General features: G+C 42.4%; 1 protein-coding gene across 1 annotated transcript in view; it reads right to left on the reverse strand.

Annotated features, from left to right (window-relative positions):
* The window catches only part of Fbn1 (fibrillin 1), a 209,270-nt gene that overhangs the window by 50,491 nt on the left and 140,577 nt on the right, over positions 1–18,202 (reverse strand). Inside the window, exons 25-35 of the mRNA XM_031371746.1 lie at positions 16,634–16,759; positions 16,386–16,514; positions 15,437–15,562; positions 15,224–15,349; positions 13,956–14,078; positions 12,787–12,912; positions 11,292–11,417; positions 4,325–4,447; positions 4,052–4,174; positions 2,978–3,103; positions 798–920 (exon numbers count right to left, since the gene is read on the reverse strand). Coding sequence (XP_031227606.1) covers positions 798–920; positions 2,978–3,103; positions 4,052–4,174; positions 4,325–4,447; positions 11,292–11,417; positions 12,787–12,912; positions 13,956–14,078; positions 15,224–15,349; positions 15,437–15,562; positions 16,386–16,514; positions 16,634–16,759 — 1,377 coding nt within the window. The remainder of the gene's footprint in view (positions 1–797; positions 921–2,977; positions 3,104–4,051; positions 4,175–4,324; positions 4,448–11,291; positions 11,418–12,786; positions 12,913–13,955; positions 14,079–15,223; positions 15,350–15,436; positions 15,563–16,385; positions 16,515–16,633; positions 16,760–18,202) is intronic.

The raw sequence follows: 18,202 nt of genomic DNA on the forward strand, positions 1-18,202 counted from the left end.
CTTTTCTTGGTGCTAAAGAGAGCTATGTGGCCGTCTGGTGGGAGCTATAATTTTTCTAATTTTTTTTCTTTTTTCCCTGGGAGTCCTTTTCTCTACAAAAAAGATGACTCATGTATTAAATGGAGCTAAGAAGATGGGTCAGTGGGCAAAGTGTTTGCAAACATGAGAACACAACTTGAGATCTTCTGCACCCATATATTCCTAGGAGGCAGAAGAAACAGGAAGATCTCAGAACTTGTGCCAGGCAGCCCAGCCAATCAGTGAGTTCCAGGTTCAATGAGACACCAAGTCTCAGCAATAGAGGAAGACACTGGAAACTTGACATTTGCACAGACACCTAACCATCTACTTATATCCCCAACCACCACCACACACAAAATAAATGCATGGGCAGACCCTATGTATCTGATAATCAGATCAGAACCTGAGCGTGTGTGGAAAGGTGTGGGCACTGCATTGGAAGGGTACAGGAACAACCTGGGGGTTCCAGGGCATGGCCTTTGAAAGGAGGTTCTGAAGATTTATTTTAGGAGGGAAGAAACTGGAAGGAAGACATATAGCTAGAGCACCCCAGAAACTTCCCTCTGGAGCCACAAGCTCAAGCCCAAACATACAGACGTCTCCTGCCTTTGTACACTCACTTCTCATGGGGTCCAGGCCTGAGACATGTACCCTTGACTCTTAAGGCCTTACTCTTCCTTTGTTTTCCTCTGTAGCTCGTGTGATCCTGGTGATGCCTGAGCAACAGCAGCTCTGGGGATACCTGGGAGCTCATCTTAACCTACATGATACCTTACCTGTGCAGTTCCCACCACTTCGGTCCAGTTCGTAGCCAATCTCACACTCGCAACGGAAGAGTCCGGGGAGGTTGTGGCAAGTTCCAAAGACGCAGATGTTTGGAAGGGAGCACTCATTGATATCTTGAGGAAGGATGACAAAAAGAGGCAGATTTTTAAAAGACACTTCCACTGAATAAGCCACCCAATAAAATTAGGCAGTGGATATTAGCATTAAAAAAGGCAGTCTGCCTGACGCCAATGTAGGTAGTTTCCTAGACTTTCAGGGGATTTGTCTGTACACAGAAGCCTTGCTAGTGAAATGCTCTGTTTCCTGGGGCCCATCACATGCGAAGCCACAGGCTGAATATTTTCTAGAGAGCCATCGGTCTTCTTTGTGGTATTGGATATAGGTCTACCCTACTGTTGTAATCAAGAGCCAAACAAAACAAGATAGGCTAAATTCTTGTGTTGTTCTTATCTATATATTCTCCAATTTTGGTGGAGAACTAAACATTTAAGATCCTTTGGGAGCAGCTTGAAAGTTCACTTGGCTCTTCATTACATGCCAGTTCTTCACTGCATGCTTGCTGAGGTCCACAGGAGACCTACACACTGCAGATGCCTTTTGGGGGCCTCCCCCACTGCTTCAGCAAAGTGTTCTGCTGGTGTGATGAATAGACATATTCTCAGACTGGAGACTGCTTTAACTAGGCATGACCACTCTGTCTGCGATAACTTATACTAAGAACAAACAAACAAACAAACAAACAAAACCTTCCTGTAAGTTTTAAGAGAAACAACATTTGCCCCATGACTGTCACCAGAGGTGGCCCAGTACCTGTTTCCCCTGGCTTTATGGCTACAGAAGCAAAAAAAGGCATTAGGCTCATGAGCAAGGCCTCAGAAGCAGTGATGCATTATTAACATGAACAGGATAAAGAACTCCCAAGGGTTTCCATAAGTGAGGAAACTACAGAAATGAGTATGAATGACACAGCTGAAGAGTGAGTCTGAGTTCATATCCATTTAATAAGGAAGAGCTATTGGTTAATGCACGAATCAGGGCCTTGCTTAAACTTTTGTCAGTCTTTATCATGTGTTTATTTCTCCTGAAATCATCTCAGCTCACTGCAATCCCCAATGACTTTCAATGAAGACAATGTACTTAGATTTGACAAGTGTGAATAAGGAGAAGAATGTGTTGTTTCCTAACTGGATCCATGCTGAATCAATAGGTTCCCAGGACTCTTCCGGTCTGACCAACACTTCCCAGAAAGACAGAAGTTGAAGCCGAGAGACCAAAGCAAGTGGCACTATTCCAGGGAATTCTCCTCCAGGGACCTGTCAAATCCCGTTCTGTGTCTACATGTGCGAGATATTTAGAGAATGTTCTAAGATATATTTAGGACATTGCTCCACACAAGGAGCAAACTCTCTGCTGTTATTATCTGGAATCCTTGACTTCTAGAAACCAAAGCCTGGCAGAGATTAACAGCCATACTTCTGTATTTATAGACAACCCTCAAACAGAACACCAGGGAATCTGTGCTTTGAGAGCTTCCCCCGCCCTCCAAAAATAGGAGTAGCTGAATTGCATTAGATGAACTGTGCTTGGTCACTCTTTGTCTCTTGTGTCCTATGGTGTAACATTGCAAATCACTTGGCCCAGATTTTCTCTGCAAAAGCAGGAGTGGTCTGCCGGAAAGTATCGTAACCTTATACTAGTTTCTTGTCTTGGTGTGAGAAAAATACCCCCCCCCCCCAAAGTAGCAAAGTCAAGAATGTTTATTTTAGATCATGCATGCTCACGGCAGGAAAGCCCTGCCAGGCTGCAGCAGGAACATGAGGCAGCTTTATGTATTATGTCCAAAGTCTGGAAGCAGAGAGCAGTGAATGCTAATGTTCAGTTCGATTTCTATTATTTTATCTAATCCAGAACCCCAGCATATAATATGGTGCTCTGCAGAGTTAGGATGACTCTCAGCTCAGTTACCCTAATCTAGATACTCCCTCACAGGCACACCCTGAGGCTTGACTCTTAGTATTTCTAGATCCTCTCTAGTCGACAATACCATCATACCTCTCTGCCAACTAAACTGACCAGCTTAAATGTGAAGACAAGATACGCTTCAGGTTTAAAAAAGAAAAAAAGCCAGTGATGTGTGAACAACCAAGTCTCACAGATTCCCCATGCTTACCTTCACAGGCCTTCCCATCAGCACTGGGCACGAAGCCCATGTCGCATTCACAGCGGTACCCGCCAGGGGCGTTGAGGCACTGGCCATTGCCACAGAGGTTCAGGTTCTCGGAGCACTCGTCGAGGTCTGCAGACAGAAACATAGGCTATGCTTTTGCAGTCAAGCGATTTCCAATGCCTCAGGTGCTGTCAACTTTTTCTAACTGCCAAGGTTCCAACTGCACTTCATTATACCTCCTGTTCGATAAATTTAAACCCACTGGTTTTCTTTTTTGAATGCCAATATTGAATATGCAGCAGTATTGGGTACAGATTCAGAACTCTGAATACTAAATCATTTCTAATGCTGCAATGTGAATATTAAGTCAAACTTATTACTCAGACAGATCTTCTCACCCACAGAGGGGACATATTTGAGACCCGAAAGAACATGTCACAGTGTATGCCCATATCCCATGCTTCAGGTTCAGCTCAAAGGGGTAACAGAGGAGATGGAGCACAAAGTTCACAAGCATTAAATTCCAAGCATATGAAACATTGATGCCTAATGAGTGTAATTTAAATAATTTTTTCCAAGATACTAAGACAAAACATCCCTGGATTGGGCAGAGATGATTTGAGCTACAGTAAAACTTTCAGTGAATTTCAGTAAGCTACTCAGTTGCCCTTAGCTCCTTTTGTACTTACTTGACACCTTATTATTAATTTCATAATGCCAGACAGAAACTAGTGCTTGTTGATTTATTTAATTAATTTAGGTTGATGCTCCAAGTCACATGGGTGACTTAAAAGTATGTACATGTGTATATAGACATATGTGTATATACATGTATGTGTATACAGATGCATATAGATATGAGATGTGAAAGGTAGAGACATACACTGTGCTAGCTTTTGAGGTCTCCTTGGTGACTTGCCTCCAAGGTTTCACTCCATGGGGATCTAAATTCAGGTAAGTAATATTTTCTGTTACTTGACCGGCATGCCCCAGTCTTCAAGAAGAATTGTTGGTCTGATATGGAATATTATGCTTTTCCAACAAGAGTTACATAGTTGTTTCCAAAGTAAAACCTACCTGTGCAGGTGAAGCCATCCCCTGTATAGCCATCCTTACATAGACAGCGATAAGACCCCATGGTGTTCTTGCAGTCCGCGTGTTGGCTGCACATGTGGGTTCCATTAGAGCATTCATCCAGATCTTAAAGAATAAAGTTTACATCGTTATCAATATGATGACATTTACATTGAGTAATGTAAAAATTACATTTCACTTTCTAAAATGAATACTTTTGTGTTTCTGACCCACGTAGTTCATGGATATCACTACTGTGCTATTTTTCCAGTTTACCTGTGCACTTAATGCCGTCTCCAATCCAGCCAGGGCTGCAGCTGCACTTGAAGCTCCCTGCTGTATTTGTGCATACAGCATGTCTGCCACAGTTGTGTGCTCCGATCTCACATTCATTGATATCTGAAAAATAACCAGCGCTTTAGGAAAAAGTTCTGCGCAAAAGCCTTTGGTGGCCCTTTTAATGACTTAGCAATATTCAAAAGTGGATTCTCTCTCATCTTCGCCATGGCGTAACAGACAACTTAGCATCCACACAGAATGACATGGCCATTGTATATGTCGTTGGTAGCGGCCATCCTTCTCTGTATTTCTAATGTGAGTACCAACCGTGTCTCAGAAAAGTGACCCTCTCTCCAACCGACAAGGTGAGTCTCCCAACACTCTTCTGGTTAGTGTTCATGGTCATGTTTTATTGGTAATATATTTTATTAAGGTAACTTCATAGGTAATATGCATTTATCACATCTTCATACAGAAATGAATATGTTGACATATCAGAAAACTTTGGAATGATATAAGATATTTTTATTCTTAAATTTTAAGTATTTCTGTTTCATTATGCTTTACTTTTATAAGATTTTTATTTTAGGTATTATTTTTTCAATTATATGCAGAAAATGTTGCTTAAGGCAATATGTCAGTCACTCCTCGCTAGCTTCCTGAGAGCCTGCAGCACACTGCAGTCTTGCATATTTCATGTAAAACTCAAGTCAACCTAGAGAGAACTTTCCTCAGAATTAAGAAATACCAGATTAGGTCAAGTTAGTAAAAGGTCAAAAACAACTTCAATTCTTCATTCTCTGAAATTTCATTTCAAATTTATCCAACATAAACTACATAAAAATGTTATGGTAACTTTTTTGTTTCCTCAAACTAACTCAATGTGTAAGAGGTTATTTTCATAATTAACTCTGCTATATACTAGAAACAAGTATGTATGGATATGATACTATGATTTTTAAGTGGAAACCAATATTATACACAGAACTTAAGTCAAGAAGACTAAGACAGCCACAGGAAATGTTGCAAGAATTTCCAGGGGCCACTCAAGAGATGACTTTAAAAAGAAACCAGGTGAGCAACAACTCTGTGGTTTACTCATGAATGATTTACTCAGTTAAATGACTTGAAAGGGTAAGAAACAAGTGGCTTCCAAATGGTCTATCTCAAGCCTAGAATGGTCTTAGGAGCAAGCACAAAATACAATGATGACAGGTTTCTTTTACACAATTCTTTTGTGATGTTACTGGTAATCGTGACATGAAAATACATAGGAAAGAATTATTTTTAATGATCATAGCAAGTTGTTTAGGTAAATTTTAATGTGGTTTCAATAGTCACATGAACTGACAGAGGACGTAGGTCAGGTTAACCGAGACTCATAGCTCTAAACTCATGACTGGGAGTCTTAAGTAACTGGAGAATAGAACCCATCACATCCACAGAAGTAAAGAAGGCCAATGTAGATATAATTGTGCTGAATGACATATAGGCGTTTAGAAAAGCAAGCTTCTCTAGGCTGGTCTAATAGACTCCATAGAACCAACACAGATGCCCCTAGGCATGGTAGTCTCACACCTGAGAGGGTAATACACTAATCATAAGTTTTGTAGAGTTCTGTTTTAATTTCCTTCTTTTGTTTGTCATAATATTTGGCAAATAATTTTCAGTGGAAAGAAAGAGCTGCTCCAGATGCTACAGAACCACTAGGGCCTGAATGTGAAATGCACACAGGCTCCTGTGTGCAAACCCTGCTCCCCAGCTGTGGCATTGTTTGGGAAGGTTGAAAGGCTTCCCTGTTGGCCTAGGCAGCAGAGGTGAGCACTCAAGCCAGACTTGAGAATGACACCTGCTTCCTGGTCAATCAAGATATGTCGTCCTGCAAACCACTGGCACAGGTAGGGCTGCTCAGCTGTCGTCCCTCCCCATTATGACAGAATGTCCCTTGAAGTCACAAGGCAAAATGAATCCTCTTTCTCCTCAGTTGTTTCTATCGGGTGTTCCATCCCCACAAGAAAAGTAATGGATAAAGAACTAAGACAGACTTTAAGTGGAAAGAACTAGAATTCTGCTCTCGGGATTTTGAAAATTTCAGAGATGGCCCCGCAGCCAGTAAAAGGCAAAGCTAGGGTTACTCTGGACTTGGTTTCCCTGGCTATTGACACTTTCCTTGGGACACAGGTGTGTAACTAAGATCATTAGTTTAGTAACTTCAGTTTTATTTTAAACTTTATTTTAAAGACTTAAATGTTGATGAGACTTAGAGAAACATCCACAAACCTCTTTTACTAAGTATAATTTCACAGTTAATCAATCAGAGGCTATCAATCTGTAATACTATCTTCTCACATCTCCTCTTTTTATTAGCATATATTCACTGTATAAAATGGATCTGGTTATAGTTTCAAACATGGATATCATGTCCTTGGACCATATTCAACTCCTAATTATCTCCTTTTTTCCCCTCCTTTGTCTAGTTGTCCAATGGTCAAAGACACTACTATTTTAATATGCTTTTCCCTTAATCTTGCATTTAAGAAAATGGGTACTTCTTTTGACAGAGGAATCTCCTTTAGTCACTATTACTAAAATTTAATATAAAATTCTAATCCAAGAAAATATTTTTAAATTTTGCCATGCTTTCAGGATGACAGGAATTCTATTTGCAAGAGGCTGTGTGTTGTAAGCTTTGGGATACCTGGAAACAGTGATTCATGGGTCATATTCAAGTCTCCTGTTGTGAATATAATGCATCATATTAAGCAGCTTATGTTCTCAGTGTGTAAGAAGCAGATGAGAAAGAGAGCAGGTCATACAGTGCAAACACACTTCGAAATTAACAGAGTCAGCATGAGTATGGATGTACTCATGAACATGAGCACACACACACACACACACACACACACACACACACACACACACACACAGAGAGAGAGAGACTCTTACTAATTAACTGTTTCCATGGCAGACTTGGGCAAGTGGAAGGGAGACTGAGCCATAAGGAAAACAAGCAAACAAAAGTGCCGCACTGAAACGCTCGTCAACAGCACGAAGGAACCGGCACAAGTGTGCCAAGAACGTCTCTTTCTGTACAAATGTTCTCTTTTCTCCACAAGTTTGCTCCAGACAGAAAATTCATTTTTTTTTTAGAATAACTGGAAGCCAAGCAAAGCAAAGAAATTCAAATTCAGGCTGACACTGCAACCTCCTTAACCCCACAGGTCCTCTGTCACAAACGCTCACACAGGTCCTCTGTCCAGGGCCCCCCTGAAGGGTAAGGGTGAGCGGCAAGCAGACTCCATGGCAGGACTTTGCCTATGCCCACAAATCTGTCACACATGCACGAGATGCATATTGAACTTCTGTAGCCTCCACAGCTACCATACAGAGAGAGAACATCCCACCTACAAACGCCTGTCTTTCTGACCCAAGATAGCATCTGTCCCACGGATCCTGCGCCCATGGTGCTGGCACATAGGGAATCTCTAGAATTAGGGGCTGAGGAAGAGGGCATGACAGCTTAAATGCAAGTGCTACTTGGATTTCTTAATTTAGGTCAAAATTTGAGCCAAGACTATTAACCGAAGAGAACACCCATGGAGTTTCCACAGGCTGACAGCCAGCGGAGGAAAATTAGTGGTGATAAGAAAAGCAGGAGGAACTGACCGGCTGTGGTGCGGAAGAGTAGGGCTCTGAGACCGGCCAGAAACAGTTCTCATGTGAAAGAAAATCTTGCTGTTTCAACAGTTCTGATTTTATCCACTGGTTAAGTGAACATGCGATGCCAGGTAGGTTCTAAAAATCAGCTTGTGAAAGTGAAGACCCACTTGGGTGGCACCCTGCAAGGGCTTTATCTTCTCCCCATTACAGTTACTGAGAATGAGCAGCAGAGGTCACAGGAAAGCTGGGACCCCACCCACGTAAGCCAAAGACAGAGGATCTGCGTCCTGGGTTCCAAGCAAACACACATTCTCTCTCCATTAAATCAGACATTCCCTTTAGCAGTATCCACAATTTGGACAAAGCTTAAGAAGAAGAAAAAAATGAAACGCTTAGCATCTGTGTGGGCTGGGAATGTGAGTCAGTGGGTGGATTCTTAACACTGCTGATGTGATTGGGAGAAGAAAACATGTTTATTTGTTAAAATGGAAACAATCAGTAATGACAAGGGAGCTGAAATATTTAGACGGAGCTGTATGGAGCCCAGAGGGTGATTTCAGTTCTCATGAAACAAAGTTCCTCCTTAGGAAAGAGCATATGTGTTCTTAATAATTGCTTCCCAGGGTACTCATTTTAAAAATCTATCCAAAGAAGCGGACTGTGCATGTATGTGGTGTGTGTGTGTGTGTGTGTGTGTGTGTGTGTGTGTGTGTGTGTGTGTGAGAGAGAGAGAGAGAGAGAGAGAGAGAGAGAGAGAGAGAGAGAGAATGTGTATGTGCATGTATGTGGTATGTGTATGTGTGCATGTGTGAGTGTGTATGGGCCTAAGTGTATGTGCATGTATGTGGTGTGTGTGTGCTTGCGTGAATGTGTGAGTGTATGAGTATGTGTATGAGAGCGTGTGTACTATGAGACAGTTGCAACATTTCTTTTTGCTGTTATTTGTAGTGTATCTTGCTTATCCAATTAGGCAAGATAAGTATCTTAGTTTACATTAGTTGTCTGGGACATTATAAACACTCGTCCTTAACAGGACCATCACCAAGGTGACCTGACAGTGCTCGAAGCTATGAGTAATCCTGACTTGAAACCAGTCTGAAGGAGACCTAGTTATGTGGAACTAAAAAGACATTTTGGCTGATTTTTCAAAATGTGTTTTTCAAGAGTGTGAGGCTTGCCAGTTCCTGTCTGTGTAAGTCATTTCCGGTCCCGTTTGATACCTTTGGCTGCGGCTAACAGGATTCTTCCCAGGGGATCTTTTCTTCTCACTCTACTGCAGCCCCTCCTCCCATTGGCTACTGCACAGTTCCTTGCCCGGGGGGGGGTGGGTTATCTGGTTAAAGTCAGATGGCTTTGTTCATGATCACAGACCAGTGGGAGAACCCAGAACCCAGTCAAGGAGTCTTCTCTTTCAGACATGAGTATCATAAACTCTTCTACTGTGACATAGGTCACAACATTCAGGGCATCTTCCTACAGTACTTGATGGGTATTGTCAAACTGAAAAGTCATTTTAGACTGCAGTTGAAAAAATAGGGAGGTATTGGCCCTTCTGAAAAAAAAAAGAAAACTGTTTCTCTGGGCATACTTCTCTTCACTGGGCTTCTCTAGTAGGTGACTTCTGTACCATAACACTGGCACTGGCTCATTCAGCCCATGATGAGTATGTCCTGTCCCCCTGCCTTTGCATCTCTGCAGATTCAATTATAAAAACAATTCCCCTTTAAAAATGGATTTTCATGCCTGTGTGGCAAAGAGTTATACAGAGGTGTCAGCAGACTCCATCTTGCCTCTAGGCATGTTATCTGAAACAGCTGTAAGCTCCCATACATCATATCTCTTTTTCCTGTAACGATACGACGATAGCATGGGCATAATCTGTCGTCATGGTGGAAGATCTCAAATACCCATCTGCATGTTCGCCCATTAAATGGACTTTGGAAAATGGAGCTCTGCAGACTCGTTGCCTCCGGCCAATGAAGACTCTCCCCAGAGACTCCATCTCCTCAGGATCATCACGGGCCTCTGTGTGAACTCCGGCGAGCTATGTTGTTTTCCTCCATTCATTACAATGCCAGAGTTCGTCTATCCTCCTCTTCACGCTGCCAGACCACGCCCCAGCCCCTTAGCAAGCCTTCTGTTGACACTGGAAGCTGATGATAAATGTTGATCCTGAGAATCATTTGTACCTTAGCGTCTATGTGAATGAGCTCTCATTTACCAGAAGGGACCCCTAGCCAAGATTTCTGAGATAAGCAACAAGGGAGCATAAAAGAATTTCAGTATTATGCCTCTATCAATGGCTTAGGCAGCTTGTCCTTTTTGAACCACCAATAACATTTCTGCCATGTATTAGTAAGTTTGACAATTAACACAGTCACTTTATAGCTGGTAAATCGATTTTGATGCTTTCTTGAAATACACTGATACAATGAAGAGGAGGACTCATACATTATCAAACTGCCACTATGCCAGTTTTAATGTTTAAGTCACAGGGCCTCACCAAGCAGCTTTTAGAATTCAAGCATAGCCCATTACTTGTTAAATGTTTTTAAAGTTACCTAATTCAAGGTCACCATGATGTTTTAAATTATGTCCTATGCCACAATCTGTATCTTTACCATAAATTATTATAGGAAAATGTTACTGTCTACCATTGCATGTACATAATTTCATCATTTCATGTTTGATGACAACATCTAAATGCTTATAAACCAACGTCATGGCACAGAGTGGCTTCTTCCACTTGGTATTTAATATGATAGTCTGAAAATATTGTGTAAGGGTTTCTTAAGTGCTACTGATAACAAACAGGAAAACTGTGAGTAATTCAGTTCCTTTATGGCATTAGCTAGGTCACATGGATAAAGACTTCTTTTGGCTAAGAAGTTAGTGTATCCATAAGCACCCTAACTTGAGGACCGGTAAGGACAGGTAAAATCCAGGGTGTTTACTTTGGAAAACAATCTCAGTTGCAAAATGAAGTGTTGGCAAAAGAAGGTTGCTCTGACAAAGGGCTAGGAATCTTCAGGAGCCAGCACAGTCACTAACGTGATCTGAAAGCATGATTCCTAACCTATAAAGAGTACACCATTTGTCGTGTTAACTTATCTAATACGGCGCATAGTTATTTTCACAAGCATGGAAAGTTTCAAGGGCATGGGAGCTAAACTGAGGAAATATGGCACATGAAATATCTATAATACAGTTAAAATGTAAGTTTAAAAACGTGTTAAATTACAATTATTAGGGCAGTTTCTTACTGCTTGGCATGATTTGGATCAATATGAAACAGAAAATGTACCTGTACAGCCAGTTTTTCCTTTTTTCCCTGAATAGCCCATATCACAGTGGCAGATGAATGAGCCTTTAGTATTTTCACAGGTCCCACTAAGGCAGATGTTCGGATTCAGGTCACACTCATTGACATCTGTAAGATATAGAAACAATTCATATGTCCAAGTTTCTCCTGTAATGGATACTTTCTCCCTGAGACAAAAGAACTAGATAAAAACCAAGAAAAGGTGAGACACTTTCACTAAATAATAATCTTGGAATGTAAACATTATAAAATATTATACTTAGATGCTTTTTCTCAGAAAAAAATACATAAGGGACTTCAGTCATACTGGCATGCCTTACTGTTGACTAATCGTGTAAGCCGCCTGTTATTAACTCTTGTTTAGTGCTGACTAATTGTGTAAGCTGCCTGTCACTCACTAACCCTCGCTGAATAGAAGCTTGTTTATGTGGTGGTTTTTCTAGGAGACAACATTCTCTGTGGTAAGATAACTGTGATTCTGTCTGTGTGATACCTACAATTGACTGGAAGAAAGGGATCAGTGGTTAAGAGCATTGGATGTTCTTCCAGAGGATCAGGGGTTCGACTCCCAGCACACACATGGCCACTCACAACTGTCTAACTCCAGTCCTAAGTGATTTGATGTCCCCTTCTGGCCTCCACTGGCACCAGACATGCATGTGGTGCACAGGCATACATGTAGGGAAACCACCCACCCACATAATGTATGTGCTTGTAACCCACCCTAGGCTCCTATTTCTGGCCAAGAGGGAAGGACCTTCTCACCAGAAACAACTGAAAAGAAATTAAGAAGTAAAAGTGAACGACAGCTAGAGAAACTTTTTCCAGGCCCTGGACATGAGGCAACAAAAATATAGTGATTCCTAAGATAAAGAAAATAAATTGGGTTCTACATTATTCTCAGATTACTGAAGAACAAACCTCTAAGCCTGTGCCTATGGAGGAGGTTACCGCATAGAACCAGGTGGCATCACTGGCCTGGGTAAGTCAGGAGAGAAAGGCTTCTGCAGATATTCAGAACAGTGGTGAGCTTGCTCATGCACAGAAACAAACTACCCAAGCCTGGGAAAGCGCTGTCCAGTGCAGCACTCCCTTGCATTCACAGAAGACCAACAATGGCGCCCATTCCCCACAGTTGAACTAGAAGGCTTCATACTTCACAGGGAATGGAGCAGGGCTCCAGAAGGGTCTTGCCTCAATAATACAGCAAAACCAGTTCTCAGCTAACTGCTGCTTAAAAGTATGACTCGTAAAAAGGATCAGCCTGCTTCCAGATGACCAAACCGCACCCTCAAAGTTCAACAATACTTCTAGAACACAGAGATAGCCAGCATTTATCAAGGTGAAATTTAAAACAGCCAGATTACAATAAAAAAGTTATCAGGCAGGAGAGGAAGCAGGAAGTATGAACTAATCTCTATTTTCAGTTTCTCAGTCCTGTGACTGAACACTTAGACAACTCTGCCTTCGTTCTTACCCACACATGTCTTCATGTCTTCAGATGCCATGAACCCGTCATAGCACAGGCACCTGTACTCCCCAGGTATGTTTGTGCACTGGCCACCATCACAGATATTGGGGTTGTCTTCACATTCATCAATGTCTGAAAAGAAGAAAATCAACAGCTCCACGTTATATAGATATTGATATTGGCTCCATTATTCGACGAGGACGTATGAACTGACCCAGTGTAACAAAATTCAGTTCACTTGTATAACATGAGCATCTCTTAACCCTAAATCCAAATGAAGCTTTGTATAGATTACCCTATCAAGCTATCCTAGGGACAGAGGAGGCCGCCAATCTCAAAACTCTCAGTGTGTGGTCCAAGGACACACCACTGGTTTAAAAGTCTATTGATACGGATTTAAACACACGAATTCACAATTCAAAATTATTATAGATCATATTTTATCATTGTCCAGTTATAAATGGCCACTCTCAACATTTATTTGGATAGTCAAATTACACAGAGGTGGGTTTGTGTGTGTGTGTGTGTGTGTGTGTGTGTGTGTGTGTGTCGGGGGTGGAATTAAAGGTCAAATAAAATCAATGCGTTTCCTAGGTTCAAATTCTCTTCTTAACCAGAGCCAAAATCAATCTGAGTCAGGCATTCAACTTTTTACCTCTTGTTGGCTGCCTGGCTCATCCAGCATAAGATAGTGAGATAGGAGTATAAGTTAGCAGAGTGGCTCTCAAACTTCAGCATCTGTCCAAACACATGGATCACCAAGATGATCCAGTACTTTTCAACTCAGTAGATTTGAATAGAGGCTGAGGTTTTGCAGCTTCACAAATCCTCGGGTCATGGGGATGCTATAGAAAACACACTCAGAATGGCACCAAATTAGGTTCATGATGCAACTCTCCAAAATTCTGTTTAACCAAGAAAATGCTTTCTCGTCCAATTATTACACAAGTGCTATACTGAACCTTCTTTCTCTTTCCCACAATCTCATTTTATAAATGAAGGTCTGGTGCTAAAATATGCAACATGAAGGTCTTGCTTAAAGTCACACAGCTAAAATATGCAACAGACAAGGACTTGGGCCCAAGGTTGTCACACTCTGAATCCCAGGCCTCTGAGCCACTCTACTTGGGGGACTGAAACTGAAAGAGAGACATACAGAGTGTAAAGCTGCTCACCTGTGCATGACCGCTGGTCTGGCATCAGTGCGAAGCCTGGCTGACAGCTACATTCATAGCTTCCATCAGAGTTTGTGCAGAAGGTCTCACAACCACCATTCATTATGCTGCATTCATCAATGTCTAAGAGAAATGAGAACAATGTTAGAACGTGTCCTCTCCCAAACTGTTGATGACATTTAATTACCACTGTACAAGTATTAAGGGGTAGTGCTTTGAGGAGTTTATTAAGCTATGAGGACCGAACCTTGATGGGTAGCATTAGTGACAGTGTAAATGGGTGAATTGGGCCATTATTACTTTCTCCCTCTCTTGCCTCTCACACATTTTGGTAAAGCAAAAAGGCCCATTTCCAATGCCAGCACTTTGCCATGGCTTCCCAGCCTCCAGAGATGTGAGGCAATGAATTTCTATCATTATAAATTAGCCAGTGTCGACTATTCCAGTACAGCACATAAAAACTGACAGAGACACCTTCTTTTGTGTTTATACTTGGGGCAATCTTCTTGGTCATTGATTTGATTATAAACATGAATTAAGGCTTGATGGGCTGAGGTTCTGATCCTTTGCAAGACCTGAATTGAAGTTTTGAGTTGACCTTGGCTAGATTTCAAAAGAATTTGGGCTGATTTATGATTGCGGGTGGAAACCGTCTAAGACTTGGCAGTCTTACAAGGTGTACACCCCAAGCCAGGCCCAAACTGGCAGCCTCTACACAATCTCACTTGGACTTTGGGCATGATAAAGCCACAGGGCCTCCTGTGTCACTCTTCACAAGGGAAACTAAACCTACTGAGGACCAACCACAAAGCAAAACTCTTGTCCCACAAAACCCATGCTAAGGAGTGCCAGACACGGCCTCTATTTCAGGGTAAGAGATGAATGTTCCATGTTCTTATTGTCAATGATCACTCTTCAAAATCTTTAAATGATCTCTACCAAGCCAGGCAGAGACCTCACCTCATGTCTTCCTGCATTTTCCACTTGCTAAGCTTAGTTCCTCCCCGAGGTTAATTATCACTGGTTGCTTTGCTTTGGCATGTATATGCTATGTTCATTCTCAAAGAGCATATATTATGAATCTTTCACTCATCTGCTTCTTTGAAGAGGGAAGTAAGGTGCAAAGATTGTGGGCCACTAGGAGAATCATACTTGCAAGAAAGATTAAGCAAAGGTATCTAGCAATGAAGATGGAACTCAGGATGCATTGCTTTTACAAAGAGATGAAATAAAATGCACTGTGAAATAAAAAGAAGGCTGGAACTTACCAACACAGAAAAGCCTATCGTGAGTGGGGTGATAACCCGGGTTGCAGGCACACTGGTACTTCCCTATGAGGTTCACACAACGTCCATTGGGACAGAGGTTTGCGCTCAGTTCACACTCGTTGATGTCTGTTTAGAAACAAAGGACATCATAGAGAGATAAGTGTCTGAATCAAACAACGGACCTCACACGAGGGTTCTAAAAGAGCTCCTTACCAATACATGCAGAGATGTTTGGAGACAGCTGGTGACCAGGAGGACATTCACAGCGATAACTTCCCTCTGTGTTGTGACAAATGCCCCCGCGACATAGCAGAGGATCTCTCTGACATTCATCAATATCTGTAAAACAGAAATGCCCCATGTTGAAGACACTAGTGCCCTGTTCTTCTTTACCAGGCTGTCCCCCTTCCCAAATCCCAGTTGCTAGGAGTCCTGGCTACTGATGGCTTATCAATTCCCTTCTGGGGGGAACAGCTATCCATCTCACGTAGAAGAGCCTAGAAGGTGAGAGGCCACAACACTTTCCTACATTAGAAGCAATCCACGGTGGGTCCTGATTGACTGGCTTGGAAATCGAAAACCCTGATCTTGTCCCAACATAGGACAATTCCTGGTGCCCTTCTCACCTCCAGAGCCCCCTGTCAGATCTGAGGATGCTGTGGTACAGTCAGACTCTGTACTATCCTCTCTGTCATTCTGAGGGAATCCTCCCTCAAAAATTATTCTTCAAAACCCACAGAGAATCAAAGCATGAACAAACCAAAATCCAAACAAATGAACCTAAATCCACTGCTTGTGTGCAGGAATCTCTTCTCAGACTATTCACAGGGAATGCAAACTAAGGCAGCTTAGTCAATATTGTCTTCTAGGACTGTCATGCAGACACCCCCAGATGGGGCTCCTTCTATGGCTCAACTGAATCATTTTCAATTCAGCTGTGTCAGGTCCTGAAAGCTGAAATCTCTCAGGGTCTCACAGCTTGCCAATGGAGTTACTCATGATTGTTAGCTCCTAGGTGCCTCCCTATGTGAGTCTCCCTCGGTCACACGCTGCCCTCGCTGGTCAGAAGACTGGACAGCAGGAATTGCCTGGGACACGGCCTGCGGGGAATGCAGGCTTCTTGCACTCTGTTGCTTCCACACTGGTGAAAGCATACACTTACCCATGCAGTTCTTCATCATCATGAAGCCACTTTCATAGCCTTCATCACACTTGCATTCAAAGTCTCCTGGGGTGTTCACACACTGGCCTCGACCACAGAGGTCAGGAGATATGCGGCACTCATCAATGTCTGTATGAAAAAGAGCAGGCAGCAGCGACATGAGGGCAGGGACAACCTTACAAGGTGAAAGTGACACAGAAAATGAGGGAGAATGTGAAGACTCCCCCCTCCCACCCCTGCAGACTAACCGGTGCAGTTCCTCTCTTCAGAGTCCAGAGCAAAACCGCTGTCACACCTGCACTTGAAGCTGCCAATGGTGTTCCTGCACTTGCCATGGGTACAGAGGCTGGGTATCATCTTGCACTCATTGATATCTTCAGGAAAATGAAAATGTGGGGAAGAAAAGTGTATGGGCAAATGGTTAGGATCTCTCAGGGGTCCACGCTTTAAACCCAGAAGGTTGGAGAGCCTTCATTTCAGGTCTTGTCAATATCCGTCTCAAAAATGTGTAATAATCCAGGGCTCGGACTTCATAAACATCCCTAGTCATTCTGACCTCTTCATTTTAAGAGAACACCGTTTTGTTTTGGTTTTGTTTGTTTGTTTTTGTTTTTGTTTTTTCTAGACAGGGTTTCTTCTGTCTAGCCCTGGCTGTCCTGGAACTCACTCTGTAGACCAGGCTGGCCTTGAACTCAGAAATCCACCTGCCTCTGCTTCCCAAGTACTAGGATTAAAGGCGTGTGCTACCACTGCCCAGAAAGAGAACACTGTTAAGGGAGCATGCTGGTCACTTCCTGGCACGTGGCAAGCACTTGATCATCATTGGCCGATGAATGTCTGAACTCCAAATGCTCCTTAAAGCACATGGACAATGACAAATACAGCACTCACCACACCCAGCCACCCTCTCACCCCGCTATAACCATCATAGCAACAGAATGTGGCCCTTATTCAGTGCTCTTTGATGCTTTCTTGGTTACATCTTAAAATGACTTGGAGAATTTAAAGATGTCATTTGAGGTTTAGTTTACAAATAATCCATGCTACTTTTATACTTTTTATATGTCACTAATATAATTTAAAGAGCTTCTTGAATACAAAAGGGCTGCACACACACACACACACACAGCCTATGGGTCACACTCTTTTGAATTTACTTAAGAGACATTTAAGTGGTCTTTGAGAAACTCCCTCTCTGGACAGGACAGTTTCAGTGATCACAGTCTCACTGAATAACAACTGACAAAAAGAACAAGAGGAGAAAGAGAAGAAAGGAACAGAGAGAAGACAAAGGAAAAAAAACCTCTTGCTTTATGCAGAAAGACAATTATGCAGTGTTTATGTACTTAGTTCCCATTTTTCTGACTCGATTCAGTCTTGAAGAATGTGAGAATGAGGTCTCAGATCTCTAAAGCCTGACTTGAGAGACAGCAGAACCGAGCAGTCAAATCCTCCACTAGGACCAATGGCCTGGCCCCTGCTTGATCAGAATGCTTAGTGGATAGGGCCAGGAAAATTGCTCAGCTGGGGAAAGCACTTGATGCACATCCACAAAGACCTGACTTTGAATTTCCAGCATCCACATAAAAAAACCAGGGATGGCCTTGTGAACCTGTAACGGCTGTGCTGGAGACAGAGGGTAGAGATAGGAAGACCTTGGGGGCTTGCTGCCCAACTGGTTAAAGATGATGAGCTTCAAGCTCAGTAAGAGATACAAACTGTCTCAAGAAATAAGGTAGAGGAAGACACATATTTTAGCCTCTTGCTTCCATGTGCATACACAGGAGTAAACACGTCCTGCACACACACACACACAC

This window comes from Mastomys coucha, unplaced genomic scaffold, assembly GCF_008632895.1.
Source record: "Mastomys coucha isolate ucsf_1 unplaced genomic scaffold, UCSF_Mcou_1 pScaffold15, whole genome shotgun sequence".
Taxonomy (NCBI): domain Eukaryota; kingdom Metazoa; phylum Chordata; class Mammalia; order Rodentia; family Muridae; genus Mastomys; species Mastomys coucha.